Source organism: Artemia sp. Qi Xiang Cuo, chromosome 3 (assembly GCF_049724085.1).
Source record: "Artemia sp. Qi Xiang Cuo chromosome 3, ASM4972408v1, whole genome shotgun sequence".
NCBI classification, from domain to species: Eukaryota; Metazoa; Arthropoda; class Branchiopoda; order Anostraca; family Artemiidae; genus Artemia; species Artemia sp. Qi Xiang Cuo.
The window spans coordinates 31,848,156-31,872,209 of NC_142796.1; the positions used below are offsets into that span (position 1 = coordinate 31,848,156).

The 24,054-nt window shown below is 36.3% G+C and overlaps 1 protein-coding gene across 1 annotated transcript in view; it reads left to right on the plus strand.

The window, feature by feature from the left end:
* The window catches only part of LOC148954009 (uncharacterized), a 112,582-nt gene that overhangs the window by 65,155 nt on the left and 23,373 nt on the right, over window positions 1–24,054 (plus strand). The window contains exons 11-14 of the mRNA XM_089085740.1: window positions 3,645–3,836; window positions 4,254–4,372; window positions 6,049–6,278; window positions 9,730–9,974. Of these exons, the coding sequence (XP_088941866.1) occupies window positions 3,645–3,836; window positions 4,254–4,372; window positions 6,049–6,278; window positions 9,730–9,974 (786 nt within the window). The remainder of the gene's footprint in view (window positions 1–3,644; window positions 3,837–4,253; window positions 4,373–6,048; window positions 6,279–9,729; window positions 9,975–24,054) is intronic.

Here is a 24,054-nt window from a genome sequence, read left to right on the forward strand (position 1 = left end):
TGTTTGTGTGTGTGTGTGTTTGTGTGTGTGTGTGTATGTTTATGTGTGTGTTTGTGTGTGTGTGTGTGTTTTTGTGTGTGTGTTTTTGTGTATGTGGGTTTGTGTGTGACATTCTGAAGATGTTTCAAAGTTCATCTTGGATTTTTTTTTTCATTGAAATATATGAGTTGGAATATTTCAGTAGTGTTTTGTCGTGGTTTACCTTGTCACTGTTACATTATCTTGATGTTTCAAAGTTCAATATGGATTTTTTTTTTTCGTTGAAATGTTAGAGTTGGTATATTTCAGTAGTTTTTCGTCGTGGTTTACCTTATCACTGTTACATTCTAAAGATGTTTCAAAGTTCATTTTGTATTTTTTATCGTCGAAATGTAAGAGTTGGAATATTTCAGTAGTGTTTTGTCGTGGATTACCTTGTCACTGTTGCATTCTGAAGAAGAGAGATTTTAAAAAAAGTTGAAAAAATATATCATGTTAAAAAAAACAGTGGGGGAGGGGGGGGTTAGCAGGGGCTTGTGGAGGGGGTTAGGGGCAGGAGTTGGGGGAGGGGGGCAAAAAGTTGGGGGGAGGGGGTTAGGGGCAGGAGTCGGGGGGGGGGGCAAAAAGTTGGGGGATGGGGGTCCTTGGGGTTGGTGTAGGGGACCTTACAACACTGTCCAAATGGTAGTTGTGTATTATACCGAACACAGTTGAGAATCGCGCGAATAAAACAAAAATATGTATCTCTGAATAGGAGTTAGCATTCCCTCAGATGGTTTACCATTTTCTTTTCTGTCAACGCCTATAATCATACCATAATGAAGAATCATTTTTAACATTAAAACATCCATAACAATTCGAATAACTGATCGTCAGAGTTTTTATACCCGTGTTCAAGGTCAAACTTAAAAAAAACACGCCCAAACATATTGCTTAACAGACAGAACTTCGTAACTTCATACCAGAAAAAGAATCACCATACCATGAAAACGGCCATGACTTTTAACAGAAAACATGATATTTAACACCAGTACAATGAGCCATAAAAATCCATAAACATAAAACATCCATAAACATAAAACATCCATAAACATAAAGCATCCATAAACCTGTCTTCTCTCTTTAATTGATATAGTAATGTCCTATCTGTCTGCTACCTTTAATTGACACTATAAAGGAGTACTGTCTGCTTGTATGGCGGGGGGACTGTCTGCTTGTAAGCATTGTAGCTACACTACTGACATCCAGGTAATGTAATGTGGCATTCAAATAAGCTACATTGAGGAATGCAGGGGCAAATTTTCTTGGGGGTAAGAACTTAATCATACTTATTTAATTTCCTTGCACTAATCCGATTCTAATAAGATGTGTTATGCCCGTCTTGTCTGCTAATATGTTTCGGTATGAAAGGGGTGATCGGAAAAACTTTGGAGGAGGCTCATTCGACTGAAAATCGAAAGTTCTAGTATCCTTTTTAAGAGTTGAAAATGATTGGAGGGTAACCAGACCCCCTCCCTTTACGCCCTTTTCCCCCACAGGAATCCAATCAAAATTTGAAATAGCCATTTCGTTCAAAATAGTCCAAAAAGTAAAATAACTATAACTAAGGAGTCGACAAATCCCCCACAGACCCGGGACAAAGGCTGCAACTTATGGAAGTGTCCCATTGTTAACTTATAAGGTTTTTGTGGAAGGAGTGGTAGTATGAACTTTGGAGGGGGCTCATCCGATTGGAAATTGAAACTTCTAGTTCCTTTATTAAGAGTCGAAAATGATTGGAGGGTAACCAGTCACCCTCCCCTTACGCCATTTTTCCCCACATGCATCCGATCAAAATTTGAAATAGCCATTTTTTAAAAATAGTCCAAGAGTCAAATAGCTATACCTAAAGAGTTGACAAATCCCCCACAGCCCCGGGGCAAAGGCTGCAACTTATGGAAGTTGCCCATTGTTAACATATAGGGTTTCTGTGAAAGGACTGGTAGTATCATCTTTGGAGGGGGCTTATCCAATTGGAAATTGAAAGTTGTTGTTCTTTTTTTCAAGAGACAAAAGTGATCAAAGGGCAACCACTCCCAACCCCACACCCTTTTCCTCAACTGCATCCGGTGAAAATTTTGAAATAGCCGTGTTTTTCAAAATAGTCCAAAGGCCAAACAGCTATGCTTCCAAGGTTGGACCCCCCCCCCCCCAGCCCACAGGGCCAAATTATTTTTGGACTATTTTAAACAAAATGACAATCCCAAAATTTTGATCGGATCCATTGGGGGAAAAGGATGAAAGTGGTGGAACTGGTTGCCCTCTGATCATTTTTTACTCCTAGGAAGAGAATGGAAATTTCTATTTCCAATCAAATGAACTCCCTCCAAAGTCTATACCACCACCCCTTCCATAAAAACTTTTTATGTCCCTAGGGCATAAGTTGCAATCCTTGCCCCGGTTTCTGCGGGTTTTTGTCAACCCCCGAGACATTGTTATATCATCTTTGGTGTATTTTGAACAAAATGGCAATATTAAAATTTCGATCAGATGCATTTTGGGAAAAGACGGCACGTTGGGGGGGGGGGGGCTCATTTCCCTCTAATTACGTTTGACTCTTTAAAAGGGAATACTAACTTTAAATTTCCAATCAAATGAGCCTCCAGTAAAGTTTATCTGGCCACCCCTTCCATAAATATCTTATATGCCCTCGGGAAATTACTTACAGTCGTTACCCCGGGCTCTAGGGGTTTTGCCTGCCCCGGAGACATTTTTATATGATCTTTGGACAATTTTGAACAAAACGGCTGTCTCAACTTTTTGACTCTTAAAAAGGGCCCTAGAACTTCCGATTTCCAATCAAATAATCTCCCTCAAAAGTTTATACGACCACCTCTTCCGTAAACACTTTTTATGCCCTCGGGGTATAACTTACAACCCTTGCCTCTGGACTCTGGGGGAATTGTCAACCTCGGAGGCATTTTTATATGATGTTTGAACTATTTTAACAAAATGGCAACCTCAAAATTTCGATTGGATGTGTTAGGGGAAAGAGGGTGTTTGGGGAGGGGGGGCTAGTTGCCCTCCAGTCACTTTTGACTCCTGAAAATAGGAATTCGAACTTTCAATTTCCAATTCAATGAGCCTCCTCCAAAGTTTTTGTGACCATCCCTTCAATAAAAGGCTTATATGCTCCTTGAGCATAGCTTATAATACTTGTCCCCGACCTCTAGGGAGTTTATTCAATCCCCGATGTATTGTTGTATGATCTTTGGAATATTTTGAAAAAAATGTTCATCTCAAAATTTTGCTCGGATGTTTTCGGGGAAAAGAGGGCGTGGGGGGAACTAGTTGTCCTCCGATAACTTTTGACTCTTATAAAGGGCACTAGAACTTTTGATTTCCAATTGAATGAGCCCTCTCCAAAGTTTACAAGACCATCCTTCCTTGTAAAGCGCCTCGGGGGAAAAATAGTAAAACATTGAAGCCTTTTTGCCTTTACTGTAGGCAAAGCTAGAGCATTGTCTTTGAAAAATTATATTTCTTTCTCCTTTATCTTTTTCACTCGGATTAAAAATGTTTTTATTTCAATTCCCTTTTTCCTGTCTTTTTTTTAGCTAATTTTCATGCATATTTTCACTATTTTTTTTTTCAAAATTCGTTGTTTATAGCTGTTCTCTTATTAGATACTTGAAGAAGTAGAAAAAGAAATAGAAGCTGAAATTGACGAAGAACCGGATAAAAAGAGACGGCGAACTTTAATTGATGAAGAAAAGGATATTAGCTTCAAAAGTACCAAACAAGAGGATATTGAAAGAGAAGTTTACAAGCGAATGGAGGAATGCAATAACTCGACGAATGCAGTACCGTTAATACGAGTATGTGTTCCTTATTCATACATTTTGAGTTCGCAAAAGCAGAAAAACGAAAGAGAAAAGGGCAAATTGGTGACATATAATTATTTTTTTCTGTTTCTTTATGACACCTGAATCTATGATTTTGAGCGGAAGGTTTTTTTTTTTTTTTCATTTAAAATTTGTAAATATTGTAGAATCAAGGAAGTGCTTTAAACTAATTGAAATTCTTTTTAGTATTTGTATTTCTTTCATCCCTTTAGAAACTTTAACCCTAATAAAGATTGTTGTCTGATTTCATATAAAATATTTTTGTTTTATTATCGTCACAAAGTTTTAAACACTCCTTTACTAGGTTAGTCGAACCTACTTTATGTCTTATACATATGTCACTCGTCGAAGAAAGGTAGTCTTGTCATTGGGAACATCTTTTATTTCTAGATGAGAATCGTTGACGCGATGACACCTAACAGTCTCTTTTCGGTAATGTTAACATTCTGGAGACCTTCTCCTGACAGCTTTTTGGCCTTGAAAGAGGGTGCTGCTTTTGAGATGTTCAGGTAACTCGTTTAGATACAAGACGATTGCTTTTTTAGTTTGATTACCTTCAGAGCAATATTGACTTCTAGTCTTTCTAACTATTGATAATGGTTATCTTTACCTAGTGCTATTGTTCCTTTAAGATAAGATTGGATCAAAATAGGCTGTTGGACGATACGCAGAAAACAAATGTATAGCTTATAATTTTTATTAGGATTGAAGAAAAACAGTTTGCCCCCTTCGCCCAAACATAAAGTTTAAGTCTCCCTACATCCTCTCCCCCCAAACAAAAAATAATCAAAATTTCCAACTTGATCACCCAGGAGCCGTCCGGGGTTTATTTACCAAACTTCGTGTAAAATTAATCCATACCTCATATATTCTCGATTCAATCTTAACTTACTAGCTAAGAAAGGGATTGGTATGTTATTGAAAATCAAGCCCATTCACTAATCATTAGAGGGAATAGATTCAATCCAAAACACGCCAAAGAAGAAACAAGTGACAGGGAAGTTATTAGAATGAGCTTACTATAAAAATATCTTATTGAACTGAATATCAAAATACCAGTTGAAAGATTCAAAATCTTTAATTTTACTAATTAATGTAGTAAAAATAATAATAAGATTTATGTTTCTGAAATAAACTGAAGCCATGTTTAGGGACGAAGGAAACTACCCAACAATTTTACAGGATTGTTTAGTATTGCTTGGAAAGATTTTACATTCCTCTGAAGAAATAATTGGGCAATATCGCAAATAGGATTCTTTTAACGAATTACAAACGTTTTTAACATCTTAGAAAGGAAAAACATATTTTATCAAAAAAAAAAAAAAAAAAAAAACAACAAAAAAGCAAACTCGCACACTTAACAATTATTTACATAAAACGACGTAAATTATGGTGCGCAGTAATACCTGCAGATAACGATAGCTTTCCCGCAAGCATAAAAAATGAATAGAATGATCGCAAAATGAAGAATATAATTTCCTAAGCGCTTTAATATTGTACCAGTATATATATATATATATATATATATATATATATATATATATATATATATATATATATATATATATATATATATATATATATATATATATATATATATATATATATATATATATATATATATATATATATATATATATATACTTATACAATGGGGTGTTTTGCAATTAGGATAGTACTACCTCCTAAAGTGTTTCAAAATATAAGAATCCTTTACCAAGCTAAACAGAACAATTGTAAGGGTTTGGAATGGCAGTATTTAAGCTGAGAAATAAAGCAAATGACATAAACTGAGAAGATTTTTATTTTACTTTCGTTAATATGGCTCTAGACAAAAAGAACTAAAGGTCTTAAATTTATTCAGGACGTCAATTTCTCCATCTTAGTTTTTATTTTGTTAAAGAAAAACTTAAGGACTTTTGTTAAAAACTTAAGAAAAACTTAAAGAAAAACTATTCAGTTTTCGTTTATAACTATATGAGTACGTCTAAGGGAAAGCTTATGTGAAAATTGGCCGGAGAGCTCTCATTATCACAAAAAGGTATGACAATCCAAATGTTTCATGATATTCCTAATTGTTTCATGTGACTAAACTACCAATTGGCTCTTGAATTTCGCTTTAATAAAAAGAGTATTGCAAGTTCATTTTAAAATGCAAAGCATTGCCAAGAACCTTTTCTTTTAGATTGAATCCTAGTTCATCATCTGGAAACAAATCGTGGGAGATTAGTTTAAATACAGGTCGTGGCACAATTTTACGCCCTGTCAGCACCCAATCGCCGAATTACCGGGAAAGAAGATGTACAAAGATCTCAGACTTGTATGACCCTGAATTTTTACCAGACTTTTTTGAATTCGACATCGTTGCTCAAGTTGTTTATGTGGAGGATGGAGTATCTGATTACCAAACTATTGGTAAGCCATATTTTCTTTAGTAATATCAAGACTCTGTGCCAATTTCAGGAGGGGAAGCATTTGCCCCTCCCTCCTTAGATGTTTTGTCTTCCATCCCCAAGATTAAAAAAAAAATACCTATTTTTGGTAATATCCTTGAACAATATCCTTATTTCGATTAAAAAAATCAATCTAAAAAATTCAAAATTGCTCCCCTCCTAGATTGTAAAACTGCATTCTATCCCTCCCCCTAGGTATTAAAAATTCACTTTAGAAATGAAAGGCAACAATTCTAGTTTTCTGAACAATAGAGAATGGTGTCATTTAAACCAATAATGTAAGGTTGGTGCTACCCCCTTTACTACCTTAGGAGGTAAGGAGAGTAGGACTTAAGTCCCCGTAGGCAAGATTAGTAATACTCAGAGTAAAATAAAGCTTTAACCGGTTTTATAAATCCCTACACCCGGAACAAATTATTAGAGGCGTATCATTACTTTAAAAAAATCTGACTTGGGCTCTTGGCTCACCGTGTTCAAACCTTTTCTTTTCCTTCTAAGAAAATCATTATCTGGGGGGCTATGAAGTAAGGATCCGAATGTAGTATCTTTGGCGTAGATAATTTAAGGTATTACATCCTTGCAAATCCAGTTTACCAGACACGTCCAGGTAGGAATCCATTTTGGGGCCCGAAAAAGGGACCAAATTAAAAAAAGAGCCATTAATTTTAAGAGTTTCGTTTCTACTGACAAAATTTTTAGAAGTAAATTTGAACATAGAAATAGAACATATATAATATAGGGTGGAAAAAAAAATCCAAAACCCTTAGGGGCTTTGTCAACCCCATAAGTAGAAATATTTTTAGGGGGTATTTGTTTTTCTTTATTTTTGAGGAGGGGGGGTAATTGAACATACAAAACAGGCAAATTAAGCGAGAAAATTCGATATTAATGAGTATACATATATTGAAATAAACAGTAATAATAATGAAGATCATGATTTTTGGGGTTGAAGGCTGTATCATATGCCTCTCCGCTATTTACATTCCTGCCTGCAATCACGAAAGACAACTTCTTAGAAATTTGAGCATTTGTTATGATAATAAAAGGAAGAAGGAATAGCCTGGAGAAACTAATGCTTGGTACTATGCAAGCTAATCTTATTGGATATACTATGCAAGCTAATCAATTGACCATGTTTAATTGATCGTGTCTTCTGCCATACTAATAGTTTAACCTGAATATTTGTTTTTTCATGACAGTTTTGGATGTGTTAACATTCACCCGAAACTAATCGGTTATTTATGCCCAAAATGTAGTTCTGGCTTAAGTTGTATATGCACTATATACAGACATAATCTCTTCGTCCTTCCTATATAACTGGTGAGTGTCTGTAACTCCCAGACAGTCATAAATCTTCAGCTCTAAAAATAATGGTGTGGGCTTATACAGTGAGTACCTGAATCCTCGATCCAAGCGAGTTTTTTTCATTGTACATATAGCCACTACGTCTAATTAATAAAATATATATATTTTTTATAGCAGTTTGGGTTAGTCAACCCTATTATGTCTTACGGCTGATGGGTTGATTTAACACTTTCAGGGTTTTTTTTGGAGGGGGAGGGAAGTTTGCATTTTGTGTTTTGGAAAGGGGTACTTATAAAAAGTATAACCAACGTTTTCTTCTCTTTTTATGGTTGTTGTTCGTCATTCTCTCTTCCTAGTCTCACATAAACAGCTCTTGTATTCCATGGAGCTTTCAATTCTGAATGCTAACACGGTACTAATAATGCACAATTGTAATAATTGTATGTACACGTCTTTAAAGGCAGTCTCGTATGTGGTAAGATTTAGTTCAGGCCTCAGTGTTTTACTATCTCAAGCCTCGTCGAATGGTATAACTCAGAAAAATCGATCTAGTACTGTATTAGAAATAACTCCAGTTTTTTGTGTCTGGCTCAACCCTGGCTCAACACTTGCCCAGCTTCCACTCTGGCTCAACATTCTTTATGCCAACTCAGCTAGAGAACCAATGAGTGACTTGTGTATGCTCTAAAGCCATATAAAGTCTTATAAATAAAGCGCTACTAGAAAAATTAACAGTGCTGATCAGTGAATTGTGTAAGCATAAACAACCTTATCTAAATGAAGATTTAATTCAATGAAATAGTTATAAATGAAATGATGAATACTAACCGAATAGTATTTTGAACAAAACTTATTCAAGAACTCAATTTTATTAGCGATAATTGATTATTTTTTGTTATTTTATAATTTATCATCAATAGAATTCAGTTCTTGAATATAGCCCCAGTAATTGATAAAGTTGTGTTCAAAATGTTATTCTGTGAATAAAATCGTGAATATTTGGACTCAGTTAAGATGGATTTGTATACGGGTACAACAGAAAAATTTTCTGAAAAATGATTTTATTTTTTAACTATGTTTTATTGACTACTAAAATAATTACGGCTAGGGTAGTCTGCAGGATATAGTTTTGGTTACAAATGAGCCCAAATATATCTAGTTATGAAAATCAAAGGTAAAAAGGGGGCTGAATTTAAAAAAAAAAACGGCGCTGGTAGTTTTTATTTAAGTTTGCCATACCCCTAAGTATCTTGTGTGATGGAATGCTGTCCCACAAACATATGCGTATCCTGGAAGAAAAACTGTGCTATATTTATGTGTATATTAGGTATGTTCCGAATAATAATGTGATTTTAAGTGATCCACTATCGGAACCTTCCTGTTTTGCTCAGGGAATGACTGGAATTGCTATGTAAATATTGTGTAAACTGTGGCCAAGTTAATTGAAGGGACTGTACTTTGTTTTAAAACTAATGAAAACTTAATTTTAACTTTGCTAGGGACTAAGCTACTTGAAGGGACTTCACTGTGTTTTAAAACTAATGAAGAATTGAATTTCAACTTTTCTAGGGACTAAGTTACCTTGTTTTCAAACTAGTAAAAACTCGAATTTTAACTTTTCTTCGGACTTATCTACTTGAAGTGACTTCACTCTGTTTTAAAACTAATGAAAAATTGAATTTTAACTTTATTAGGGACTAAGACGAAACAAATAATAGTTCCAAATAGGGACAGGTCTTTTTATTAGACAGTGGAACAGAAATATATACACAGGCTCTAGATATTCAAATGACACAGTCGGTCATCATCATCAGTGGAGTTACTAACTCTACTGAGGATGATACTCTACTGATACTGATGAGTTAGTAACTCTACTCATGATGAGGACCGACTGTGTCATCGAAATATCTACAGGCTTTGTATATATTTAAATTTCACTGTCCAATAAAAGGATCTGTCCCTATTTGGAACTCTTATCTGTTTCGTCATAGAAAAAAGCAGTGTGGTCTTGGAAAAAAATCCCTACGTTAGGGACTAAGTTACTTGAAGGGACTTCGTATTGTTTTAAAACTAATGAAAACTTGAATTCTTACTTTTCTCTTTTCCAGTACTTAGAGATACAAGCGAACACTATCTTTACCTCAAATGCTGGAAAGGAGTGAAGTATTATGGTTGGAATAAAGTAGTTAAAAATGGAGCTGTATTGGCTATATCCAATATTCAGTGGAAACTCAAAGGCTCTGTTTTGAAGTCCTTTCGATGTGGATATTGTACAGAATTAACTATGTTTTCCGAGTCTTCGTGTGCTAAACATCTATCCCAACCACTTTGTGAACTACAAAGACACATTAAGGTATGAAAGTTGAAACATTTATTTTTTTTGATTAAGCACATAGTATGACTACTGAAAAGGCAAAATTAAAGTTTGTCTTGGAAATAATGCAGCGCTACCTGTTTCTTTACTGAACTTAAATTCATACGTTGAGATGAAAAATGGATATATTCATCACTGTTAATCTAGACGGACCCAAATTAAGATCCTCTCTTTTTTCTTTTTTCTGCTTTTTCTACAGTCTTTTCTGTGTACAGAAAAGACTGTGCTATTCATTGTTTATGTGTAATTTGAATAAATTGTGCTTCAGTTTAGAAAAAAAAAATGTATTTTACTAATGCCTTACAGAATCGTTTATATTACTCCCCCTTTAAGGCACCACCATCTCTGGTTATATAGTTTTATCATTATTTAATATCTTTTAAAGCTAAACAAATATGATGTATACAATCTGTTAGCAAAAAAATCATCTTCTTTACTAATATTTGTCGTAAAGTGTAAGAACTTTATCATTACTGATACTGAGGAGGGCTTAATTACTTAGTGTAAGATTATAAAATTATAGGGCTTAATTAATTAGTGTAAGAGATTAAATACTGATGCTGATAAGGAGTGGGTATTTTTAAAAACTAATCTACAAACTGGCGCTACTGTCGTGTAAAGTTTTGCTGAGCTTTACTAAAAAGCCTGGGGAGGGGGAGGACCAGGTTACTGCGTCTCAAAAAAATTTAGACGCTAAGCATATAAATGAAAAGAAAGACGCTACTCATTTACATAGCTGACTCAACTTCCTGTCAGATTACAGAAAAATGCATGAAATAATCCATAATTAAGAAAAGTCCTGACTCGATGGAAAGCATTGAAAGATGTGTTAAGGAAATGTATCATTAGAATTTGTCCTTATCTGGATCAAATAAAACTGGACAAGATTTATGCCATCTGTCGTTTCCTGGATAAAGCTTGAAGCTGTCTTTGTTTTATGGTTTTAAGACCCAATACTGTATACTGGGTCAGTAATATAATATACCACTATCATTAAATAATATGTTTAAAAGATGCCATAGTACAATAGAAAACTACTTTGCCCTTAGAATATGTATGTATCTACATGCTTAAACACTTTTTTGAGATTCTTTCAGTTTTTATACACTTTTTTATTATTTTAATATTGTTTAGATGTATTTCTTGTTAAGTATTTATATATACACATATATATATATATATATATATATATATATATATATATATATATATATATATATATATATATATATATATATATATATATATATATATATATATATATATACACATATATATATATATATATTAATACATATTTTTTCTTGTGGGATTTGTTTACAACTCTGCTGTAGTGTAAAATTGCTCATAAGCATCCCCAATCTGTTTCATTTTGTAAAATAGGCAGAAAAGATAAAGCCTCCTTTATAACCCAACAAAATGACTGAAAAAACACATTTAAACCAAACTTCTGCAGGAGGATAGAACGAAAATCAATGTTCTAAGCTCCTCTATGTAACAAAAATGCAAAACGTCAGGCCCACAAATAAAATTGTCTTCCAATGAAATTTTGAAAAATTGTCTTCCCATGATAGGATAACTAACCTAAAAGATACATGGACGTAAGTTCTCGTGGTGTAGTATCACTCCTTCGATATTCTTTATTTGTTTTTTTATATTTAACTCAAGGAGAAACTGATAAGACAAGTTGAATAGTTTTATTAGAAAACAATTTTTATCATAGGCAGTGTAGTGGCGCTGCCTAAGCAAAGAGCACAGTCGCTTTCATATATTTCTTTTCGGGCCACTTCGTATAGGGGGAGCGATCGTTGGAAGGGGTTCCTTCGATTTGAAATAAAACATCTAGTGGCGTTTTAAGAGTCAAAGGTGATTAGAGGGAAAGCCGTCCCCTCCGACGGCCTTTTGAGGTGCTCTCAAAGTCCTGGAGCAAGGGCTGTAGGTTATGCCAGTTGCCCATTTCTTGCACAAATGTTTTATTATTGGGAAAAGACGGTCTGTTTGATCCCGAGTGTCCCAAAAAGCAAAGGATGTTATGGTGAAAGTTTCAGGGAACGTTGAAGGGGGAAGTGACAATAGCTGGAGCTACTGAAACACATCTCCCTTTTAATGGTAAAGAGGACATTGGTGAAGTCAGTCAGAAAAGAGGAGGTGCATGATACTGAATATCACTGCACGCAAGGCCGTCCTGTCGTTCGCATTAGTAACATCCAGGCTCCTCAGAGCAAGGAAAGTCGAGAAAAAGAAACGGATGAGGTATAAACCTTCTTAATTTATCAGCTCTCGTCGGCGCCTCCCCATGACTATATCGTCTTCCTAGGAGATGTGAATGCTAGCAGTTAAAGTGAGTTGGGCCTGTGGAATGTCTCCGTTGGAACCATAACAGTGGATAGCCTAAATAACAATGGAGAGAGATTGCTGAACTGCTGTCTTGCCCACGATCTTACTACTGCTAGCATTTGATTTCAGAGATCTGACATAGCCAAGTATACCTGGTATAGTAATGATGGGTCAATGAAGAAGAAGCTCGACTACATCATCATGAGTCAGCGATGGCTGCCGTCTCTGCAGAATTGCCGCATCTATCGAGACGGAAACCTACCGCATCTAGCAAGACGATGCTCTGGCCGAGCGGTATTAGGGTGGAAATATCCAACAGATTCGAGGTTTTTGAGTAGTGCGACTAATTTGCAGTGGCAACTAATGCTGCTGGAATTAAACAGCGTAAGAAAAAAGACTGGATCAGCAACGAACCCCTCAGCATCACTAATCACAGACGAGAGGCTCGCCTTTGCAGAGCATGACAACACATAGGCAATTAAACAAACTGCATAAAATCATGCTTCGCAAAGACCATAAGACCTTTCTTGACGGCAAGCCAGGCGAGCTTCAAGAGGCCACGAAAAAAAGGACATAGGAGCCGTGCAGAACATTTTGAGAATTTACTAAACCTAGATAAAGCTGAAGGAAAATATATAAAGTAAAATTAAAATTTTTTTGATACCTTGGATGTAAAGGAGCATTTGTTCTGTGAGGAAGGTTTGACGACAGCACTTAAAGGATTACAAAATAGTATGGCTAAAGGTGCTAATGGTGTGGTAAATGAGTTTATTAAATATGGTGGCTCTAAGGTTAGAAATAAGTTACTGAAAATTATGAATATGATTTTTGAAAAAGCGGAAGTACCTAAAGATTTTAGGAAAACCTTAATTAAGCCAACACCTTTGGTCCTTAATTTGGTCAAACACCTTTGGTCCTCACTTTTATAGATTATGAGCAAGCGTTCGATTCTGTTGATAGGAGAGCTTTAGTAAAGGTTTTGTCCTTGTATAGTATTCCAGACAAATATATTAAAGTGATTAGTGTTATGTACGAGAATAACACTGCTGCGGTTAAGTTAGGAAATGAGGTTAGCAGCTGGTTTTACAATAAATCAATAGTTAAGCTGTGTTATGTTCTGTCCCCCTTTATATGGATTATTTTGATAGACTTTATCTTAAGGAACATAAGAAAGGCAATGAGTAACCACAGACTCAAATGGGGAGGAAAAAGTTTCCTGGACTCAGATTATGCTGACGATTTAAGCATCCTAGATGAAAGTGTGAGCAAAATAAATGAACTTTTAGAGGTTTTGCGAGTTCGGGGTGCTAGAATAGGTTTGAAAATTAATGTTAAGTAACTAAGGCTAGGAATAAGTGAAGATGAAAAGGTGAAGTTGGGTAATGAAAAGATTGATCGGGTGGACAGCTTCACCTCCTTTGGTAGTATTATTAGTAAAGATGGTGGGAGCAGTGAAGATGTCAAAAGTAGAATAGCCAAGGCTCAGGGTGTTTTTTTTTTTCACAATTAAAAACAGTTTGGAAGAACATAAATATAAGTCTGCAAACCAAGATTAGAATATTAGAAGCTACAGTGATGACAGTGGTCAAATATGGCTCTGAAGCATGGGCGCTCCGAAAAGCGGATGAGGATTTGCTAGATGTTTTCGAGAGAGATTGCTTAAGGATTGTTCTGGGTATGCGGCTGACTGACCCTATTTCAAGCAATAGGCTGTACGAAAAATGTGGCTCAATCCCGCTTTCTAGAGCTATAATAAAAGAAAGGTTGAGGTGGCTAGGGCACGTTGTGCGGATGAAGGATGACAGATTGCCGAAGATTGTTCTTTTCAGCCAACCGTCTAGGGCTAAACGGAAAGCAGGTCGTCCTCGTCTGGGGCGGGAGGACATCATAAAGAAAGATTTAAAGGAAATGGAACTTCGTGGGAGGGTGTAAAAAGGGAGGTTTTGAATAGATTGGGATGGAGGAGGAATGTGCGTGGCTGTGTTGGCCTCAGACGGCTTGGTGCTGCGGTGAGTTGTTAGTAGTAGTAATAATAATAAAAGTCATACTTATGTCATTACTTCATGTCGAAACAGTTTTGAAATGAAAGTGGTTAGATTTAGCTACAGAAACTAACATTAATTGTTCCAAGGCAAAGTTAGCGTAATCATTTTTCTCAAAAATGATTTTGCCTACATTTTTCTCAAAATTATTGGGAAAAAATTGGTTGAAAAATTTTGCTAAATTTGCTAAAACAAGAGCTAGAAAATGTTTTTGTTTTAGTTTCTTTCAAAAAAAATCTTTGTATTCATATTTATTCCTGAAAGCAGCATTGAAATTGTAAAACAGAAAAAAAAGATGCATTTCCAACTTTGATATTTCTGATTATATAGTAAGTAGATTGTTATGTTTTATACTATCAAACAGTTCGTGGTAACGAACTGTAAGTAAGGAGTGACCCGGCTCAATGGTAACCGAAACTCTAGAAAACGGGTTTTTGATACCAATAGATATATCAAAAGAATTAGATTTCAATGCTGATTTCAAATATATAACTTTCATCAAGTTTAGAGCTACCCATCAAAAGTTACGCGCCTGAGAAAATTTGGCTGATTTTCAAAAAAAGGGGGAAAGACCCCCTAAAAGCTATAGAACCTTAATGAAAATCACACCATCATATTCAGCGTATCCGAGAACCCTACTGTAGAGGTTTCAAGCTCCTTTCTACAAAAATGTGGATTTTTGCATTTTTTGCCAGAAGAAAGATCACGGATGCGTGTTGATTTGTTTGTGTGTTTGTTTTTTTTTTTTTTTTTTTTCCCCGGGGTGATCGTATCGACCCAGTGGTCCTAGAATATCGTGGGAGGGCTCTTTGGAACGGAAATTAAAAGTTCTAGTTCCCTTTTTAAGTGACCAAAAAAAATGGAGGGCAACTAGGCCCCCTCCCGCGCTTATTTTTTTCCCAAAGTCACCCGATCAAAATTTTGAGATAGCCATTTTGTTCAGCACGGTCGAAAATATGATAAAAATGTCTTTTAGGATGACTTGATCCCCCAAAGTCCCCAGGGGGAGGGCTGAAAGTTATGAACTTTACTCAGTAACATATAGTATTGTTAGGAAGTATACAGACTTTTTCAGAGGAGATTTTTTCTGGTAGGTGGGGGAAGGAGAGGGTCGGGGGCTATATGGAAGGATCTTTCCATGAAGGAAGTTTTCATGGGGGAAGGGACATTGCTATGAAGGGGGCGCCGGATTTCCCAGCATTATTAAAGAAAAAGATCAGGAATTAAATAAAAAAAAACAAGTTTTTCAACTGATCAACTGATTGTGATTAAGAGGTCATTTTTAAAGAACTGGAAAAAAAATTCGAACTATAGTTTAAAGAGCAGGGTATTGACTAGGGGGCGAACCCCCTAATATACGTGTTAAAAATTTATTAATATAGAAGTTCGTTACGTAAGTTAATTCTAATTTACGTATATTTATTACTAATAAAAACGTTCGTAAATAAAATTAAACAAGTTTCGAGAAATAAATATAAACAAATATAATATTAAATTTTTTTTTTAATTATTATTGTACTGTGAGACAAAATCAAAAACTTAATTAATTAAAAAACTTTAAAAAATTAAATAAAAAAAAAAAGTTTTTTTAACTTAAAGTAAGGAACGACGTTAAAACTTAAAACGAACAGAAATTATTCCGTATATGAAGGGGGCTGGCCCCTCCTCAACGCCACGCTCTTTAAGCTAAAGTTTGACTTTCTCACAACTCTAATTTTTTAAAAAACAAAAAAAAATTATCGTAAATAGAGAGGCGTTGAGGAGGGGACAGCCCCTTTCATATAAGGAATAATTTATTTTCGTTTTAAGTTTTAACGTCGTTCCTTACTTTCAGTTAAAAAAACTTGTTTTTTTTATTTAATTTTAAATAAAGAAACGAGTTTTTTCAACTAAAAGCAAGGGGCAATATTTAAACTTAAAACGAATTGAAATCATCTCTATGTGAGGGAGGTACCCTGCCCACTTTTTACGCTGAATTTTTTTAGTACTCAAAGAAAACTTCTTATTCCAATTAAACGGCCCTTCTGCATCAAGAGTTGTTCTTAAAGAATTTGCACAAAAATTTAAACTTGAGCATAAAGATTGAGGGATTGAGGAAGGAGCAGCCTCCATCGTATATGGAATAATTTCTGTTCGTTTGGAATTTTTATGTTGCTCCTTGCTTTATATAGTGTTTTATTTAATCTCTGATTATTTTTCAAATAATGCCGGGAAACCCACCTCCTCCCTCCGTGGAAACTCTCCCACACGAATAATTCCACCATGAAAAATTCATGCTGTGTTAAATCTCCTCTCCCCCGAAAAACTCCCTCTGGGCAATTCCATCCTCGTTGAAAATTCTCCTGGGAAAACTTCCTGCAGACAATTCCCCCTGGAAGATTCTCCTTACTTTAAAAAATATATATTTTTTATTAATTTCTGATTATTTTTTCAAATCGCTTCTGAAATACCCCCCGCCTCCTTGAAAGTTCCCCCCCCCCAATGGAAAATTTTGTACAGCATAAAGTTCCCCAACAGATAATTTCTCCCTTAGAAAATTCCCCATGGATAATTTTTCCCGTAGAGAATCCCCCAGACATTTCCAACCCCGCAGAAAATTTCCCCCGGACAGTTCCTCCTGAACATCTGCACATATAAAACTGTGTCGCCAAAAAATAAAGTAAGACAAATAAAACGAATTCCATATATGAATTCTAATAAATTCCCTCTATGTAAAATTTAACCTGGAAAAATCTGAAGTAAGCTTCCCTCTAAACGGGGAATATCCCCCATTTAAAATCGCCCCCTCCCCCTGCTGAATATCTCCTCCCTCCAAGAAAATGTCTGCACATTTCCCAATAACAAATATTATATGTAAACAACAGGCAAATTTCATTTGACCATTCTTTAGGGGCTAGTGGGGGGGTCATATCATCCCCAGAGGCATATCAGTTGATTTGTCAACTATGCCGAACAATATGCCTCTCGGAAAACTTTGATCGGATGTCTTTGGAGAAACAAGGGGCGCGGAAGGGGTCTAGTTGCCCAACAATATTTTGGTCACCTAAAAAGGACACTAGAACTTTTAATTTCCGTTTGAACGAGGCTTTTCCAGATCTTTTATGACCATCACATCTGGAAAAAAAAGGAAAAAAAAATTAAAAACACATCCTTGATCCTTCTTCAGGCAAAAAAATACAAATTCTACATTTTTGTATATAGGGTCCTGAAACCTCTAAAGTAGGGTTCTCTAATATGCTGAATCTGATGGTGTGATTTTCATTAGGATTCTTTGACTTTTTCTAGGCGTTTCCGATTTCTTTGAAAATCAGGCAAATTTTCTCAGGCTCTTAGCTTTTGATGGGTAACATTAGACTTCATTAAATATACATTTGGCATCAACATTAAAAACGAATTTTTTCGATGTATCTATTATTGTCAAAATTCTGTTTTTAGACTTATGGCTACTTTTGGCCGAGTAGCTCCTGACTTACAGTTTGTTACCATGAACTGTTTAATAATTGTATTGGGTAAATATATATTCCATGAATGTTACGTTTTATGTTCGATTAACCTAACCTGCAATCATTTTGCTAGGCTTAGGCTTAAGGCTATATGGGGAAGTGAATCAGTAACAATACTCGTATTTCAAAAGTAGGAAAAATAAATTGTGAGTTGAAAAAACCACCACTTTTGATAAATAACATATATGTATTAAATACATATTAATACTATTATTTTCCCAAGAAATGTGTTCCACTTTCACCCTAAACAAAAACTGTAATAGGCCTATATACAGCATCGGTGATGCGGCAGGGGGTGGTAAAATCTATATTTGCCCCCACCCCTGAGAAAAAAACCTAGATCCGGCAGTGGTATGTGAAAGTCTCGGTGAGCTTAAAAATGCAATGGAAACGCTTGCGTCTGTCGCAGGAAAACTTGGTTCAAAGTAAACTGGTCTAAGACCAAAATAAGGCTTTTGAACAAGGCATCATCCAAACCCCCGACATCTATAGAAATGCGCGGACAGAATGTTGAGATATGAAATAATTCACCTACCTTGGTTCAATTCTCTGCTCAAATGGAAATCTAGATGCAGAGATGGTAAAAGCGAGAAGCAAGGGTGATAAAGGCGAATACCGTCTACGGCCGTCTTCTGAGAACAATATTTCACAAACCCCGGATCAGTCGCCTTACAAAAGCACGAGTCTACTCTGCCTCGGTAGATAGAGTTAGGCTTTACTCATTAGAGACTTGGCCCAACCTCCGTAAAATCGAACGCGTTAGATGGTTTAACAGGGTACAGAACTCAGAGATCCTTCGATCTTTTAAATTGCTACCCCCTGTCTGAGCAGCTCGAGTCTCCCTCGCTGTGTTGGTAGGGTCGTCTAGTTCGTCTGCCCACTCAAACACCCGCTCGAATAACTTTGGACTTTAATCCAACTGCAAATGGCTGGAAACGCCCCAGAGGTAGACCACGCACAAGGTGGGCGGACGTCATCCGCGGTCGACTCGCTATCAAAACATCAACCCCGATGAAGTTCCAACCCCTGCCCACTACAGAACACTCTGGAGACGACCGACGCCACTTACGTCTGGTTCCCTCTACAAGACACTATGTGTCTAGGTTGTAAAAATGGTAAACCTGCAGTATCTCATAAATGGCTTGGCATTAATTTGAAACTTGCAGTACATGTTAACTAAAATGTGGAACTAAATACAGGTATATCCAAGTTGTCGAAATGACGTATCCGCAATATCTCAAGACTGGTTACACATATTAAATTGAACCTTTCAGAGAATGTTGAGGGTGATTTTGAACTAAACCAAAAGACACTATGCGTCTACACCTGGTCAATAGGGCGCATCCGCTATATTTCATGAACAGCTGAAATTTGAAACCCTCTTGGCACATCTGCCATATCCTCAGAACGAAAGTGCATCATAGGAATGAGATATTAAAACTTCTACTGTCCTCTTTGAGAGTTAGATGGTTAGAGAGTTAGTCCACTGAAAATTTTGTGATATTAAGATTGGTTTAAAATATTTGAAAGATTGAACAAATACGAGTACGTCTCAAGGGATGACATAATCTCGACAACCCCTTGGTCAAGTATGATAAATTACACAAGTTACGCATTATTTACACATTAATGTTATAGTTGGAAAGGAGAGAATGTTTAATTGTTAGTGTCAGGTTAGATCGAAACTTTAAAGATTATTGTTTGGGCCCAGAAAATCATGTATATTGTCGGAAGTAGGGTGATAGGAGGGCTGGTGTCAAAATTGGCCAAAAGCTCTTTGTTCCTAATTTGTTCTTTTTTTTAGCGAGCTTTACGAATCATTCGCTAGACCAAGATTACAGGAGTTTCGCAAAAGTGTACTCTGGAATCAACACGTATACCTGAGTAAAATAAAAGACGCTATAATTATCTGATTTTTTAAATTATTAATTAAAAAAAACTTTTTCCGTAAAATAAGTTTTTCAAAGAAAAGTAAAGAACTCCATTAAACAAAAAATGAGCAAAAATAAAATCACATAATCTACCAAGCGTGAAACTACCACAAATGAGCGTCGAAAAATATATGAAACCCAAAGCGAACAGAAATTACAATAAATAACCGAGTCAAACTCAAAACGAACAGAAATTAACATAAGTTGGGCGCAAAACCCCTATGCCTTCCCAAGGCCAGAACAAAATTTGCACTTTACTGAAAAAAAATATAAATGTTCTAACTTTTATAACTTTAATAAATCAAATAATATTAACATTTTGATTACTACATATCAGTATATATATATATTGAACTGACAATGCACATTCATTTGTATTTTTCAGTAAAGAACAAAATGGCTATCTCAAAATTTTGATTGGATGTTTTTGGGGGAGTGATGGACGAGAGAGGGGGGCTAGTTGCCCTCAAATCACTTTCGACTATTAAAAAGGGCACTAGACCTTTGAATTTCCAATCGAAAGAGCTCATTTTCAAGTTTCTACGACAAAGATTTCAATAAAAACTTAAATGCCCCCAGGGCATAACTTATAACCCGTGCTCTGAAGACTATGGGGGGGGGAGTGTCCTGCTCAAAGGTATAATTTCCTGAATTTTAACTGCGTCGAACAAACTGGCTATCTCAAAATATTGATTGTATGTATTTGGGGAAACGGTGGGCGTGGAAGGGGTGATAGTCGCCTTCCAATCATTTTTGACTATTAAAAAGGGCACTATCCATTTCAATTTCCAATCGAATGAGCCCTTTTTGAATTTTCTACGACAAAGCGTTCTATAAAACCTGAATATACCCCCAGGGCATAACTTACAACCCTTATTCTGAGGTCTGGGAGGGGTTTGTCATCCTCAAAGACCTAATTTCCAGAACTTTAAAATATCCTGAGCAAAATGGTTATCTCATAATTTTGATTAGATGAGTTTGGGGAAAAGGTGGGTGTGAGAGGGGGGATAGTTACCGTCCAATCACTTTCAACTATTAAAAAGGGCACTAGTCATTTGAATTTCCAATCGAATGAGCCTTTTTTGAAGTTTCTACGACAACGCCTTCTATAAAAAAAAAAATTATATGCCCCCAGGGCATAACTTAAAACTCTTGTCCCGAGGGTTGTAGGGGAGTGTCCTCCTCAAAAACATATTTTCTATCTGGAAATCAACTACGCTGAACAAAATGGCTATCTCAAAATTTTGATTGGATGTGTTTGGGGGAATTATGGGCGTGGGGGGGCTAGTTGCCCTTCAATCACTTTCGATTGTTAAAAAGGGTACTAGCCATTTGAATTTTCAATCGAATGAGCCTTTTTTGAAGTTTCTACGACAACGCCTTCTATAAAAACCTTATATGCCCCCAGGGCATAACTTAAAACCCTTGCCCCGAGGGTTGTGGGGGAGTGTCCTCCTCAAAAAGATATTTTCTATCTGGAAATCAACTACGCTGAACAAAATGGCTACCTCAAAATTTTGATTCGATGTGTTTGGAGGAATGATGGGCGGGGGGGGGGCAGTTGCCCTCCAATCACTTTTGACTATTAAAAAGGGCACTAGCCCTTTGAATTTCCAATCGAATGAGACTTTTTTGAAGCTTCTAAGACAACACCTTCTATATAAACCATATATGCCTCCAGGGCATGACTTAAAACCCTTTCCCAGAGGGTTTTGGGGGAGTGTCCTCCTCAAAAACATATTTTCTATATGGAAATAAACTACGCTGAACAAAATTGCTATCTCAAAATTTTGATTGGATGTGTTTGGGGAAATGATGTTCGTGGGGGGGGGGCTTAGTTGCCCTCCAATCACTTTCAACTATTAAAAAGGGCACTAGCCACTCCAATTTCCAATCGAATGAGCCCTTTTAGAAGTTTATACGACAACTCCTTCGATACGATATGCCCGGGTATGGAGAAAAAAAATACATTGTGCCAACATCGTTCTTTACTTAGGCAACGCTAGCGCGCTGCCTATGATTTGCAACATCCTGGGAATGGCCTAAGGGAGCAAGTTGAAACTTCGAAGGAGTATTTGAGGGTCGATGGAATTTATAAATTTGACTAGTGGGGAGGAGGTAAATTGAAAGACACTATGTCCACTCTAGTCTTCGAATTAGCATATCTGCAGTATCCTCGGGTCAGCTTGGGAGAAGGAGTTGAAGCTTTCGGGTAGAGTTTAAATAAGGAAGGGGGAGAGTTCAGAAAGGGGAATTCAAATTTAGTCCTAGGGGAGGGGAAAAGGCTCGAACGTTTGTACAAAATGCATATACGAATGACGTTTTTGCACCATAAGTTCCTATGAGACTCTTATGTACGATTAAGTAACTACATCGATCAAAATGGAGTATGAATAGAATACAATATAATTTATTTGCGCTGAAAGTCCATAGGCCATAGCAAAAAATATAAACAAAAAAATTGCACAAATCCTAACATGAACCTACAGAAATGTACTTTTATGATTCCTCGGGAGACGAAGGAACCGTACCAAACTTCTGTTACCCATAAAACACTCATCCGCACAGACTCTCACCGACCATTCAAAATCATAATTCCCTCTACCAAACACTTAAAGTCTCCAATCACTCAGCTCCTCACATTCACACATCAAGTGATATACGCTCTCAACGAAACCTCCACACATAGGACAAATAATGAGGACCAGTCTTTGACCTTTCCTTCCCGATAAACTTTCTTCTTTGGCCCATTGACAAACTATCAGCCCTCATTTCAATTAATAACTTTATTTCATTTTTATTCAAACCAACCTTAAAAACAAAATTTCACCCCAAATTTCCTTCGACCGACAATAAAGACCCAGTGAATTCGAAAGCAAACGCTGGGCCTGCCATGCCTGTATTTCTTGGTCCTGTAAAATCCTTTCAACTAACCCATTTACTTGTTCCCTCATGTTCTCGAGCCCTAAACCACCCCCCCCCCCTCACAAATGACTTAGTCCACACTGATATAATGCACTCTTAATTTGGTAGGTCACCCCCTACCTGAGCTGCCCTTCAACATTTCTAAATAAGCCACCTTCATCACCCGCATCCTAGGCACCACTAAAACTTTCTTTCCCAAAGCCTAACCATGTTAATTAGCCTACGAATTCTTAAAGAAAACAAATCTAAATCACCTCTAACTACTAACTACTAACCATGTTCCGCCATGTTGTCAGTAAGGCGTATAACGACATGAGCTGGTATATTTTATTTAACCTATCCAGGATTAAGCATGGGCACTGTTTCTGTTTTCTGTTTCTGTTCTGTTTTTGAAGTACCTGTTTCTGTTCTGTTAGTTCAGAAAAAACAGAAACAGAACAGAAACAGATGACCTGTTTTCTATTTACCTGTTCTGTTTCTGTTTTTAAAATAGCTATGTCGTCCTGTTTCTGTTTTTTTTTTTTTTACCTGTTTTTCTTCTGTTTCTGATTTTATTTTAGTGATACGAGAATGAAATATTCGAGACTTTTGAACTTACAAAATAATGTTTTAAATCATAATTTGAAATTGTGAAGAAGCGTGGTTACGCCTCATACAATTTTAAAATTGAGATGTAAGTAAAATGATGGAACTCAGTGTGTCTAATATATCAAATAGTGCTACTATGTTGTTTCAGCTAGGCAGAATTAGGGCCTAGGAGTCAGATGAGAGTATGTATGTGTGTAAATAGGAGGACATTAAAGGTGTAGTTTAGTTCAACTAAAAACAACTTGTTTCTTACTGTACATTATTCAGTAAACTGAGCAGCAAAGTTGCACAGATACTGTCCAGGAGACAAGCGACCATTCTTTATTTCCAATCGATCAAAACAAGGTGCTCTACCGAAACTCTGCTGCAAAGCCCTGTTTAAGGACAAATTGCAACCTTTGTGTTTGATAAGCCATATATGAAACAGATTATTTAAAAAACAACATGGGGCTTCACTTCACCATCCTGGGAAACCATCTATATCGTCAGATAAATGTTTCTGCCAGAAAACAAAAAGTTAAACAGAAGGCTGCTTTACGGTCTGCCACTAAGGCTAGGTTGACTTGTGACTGCTGGTCTACAAAAGAATATGCTTTTATTACCCCAGGAAGATTACCCCACTACCTATTACCCCAAGAAGATGAAAAATGAGCAGAGGTTGCACCAAAGTGTTTTGTTTTTGAAGAGGCTTAATCATTCTCATACAACTACTAACATCCTTCCAGCAATCCAA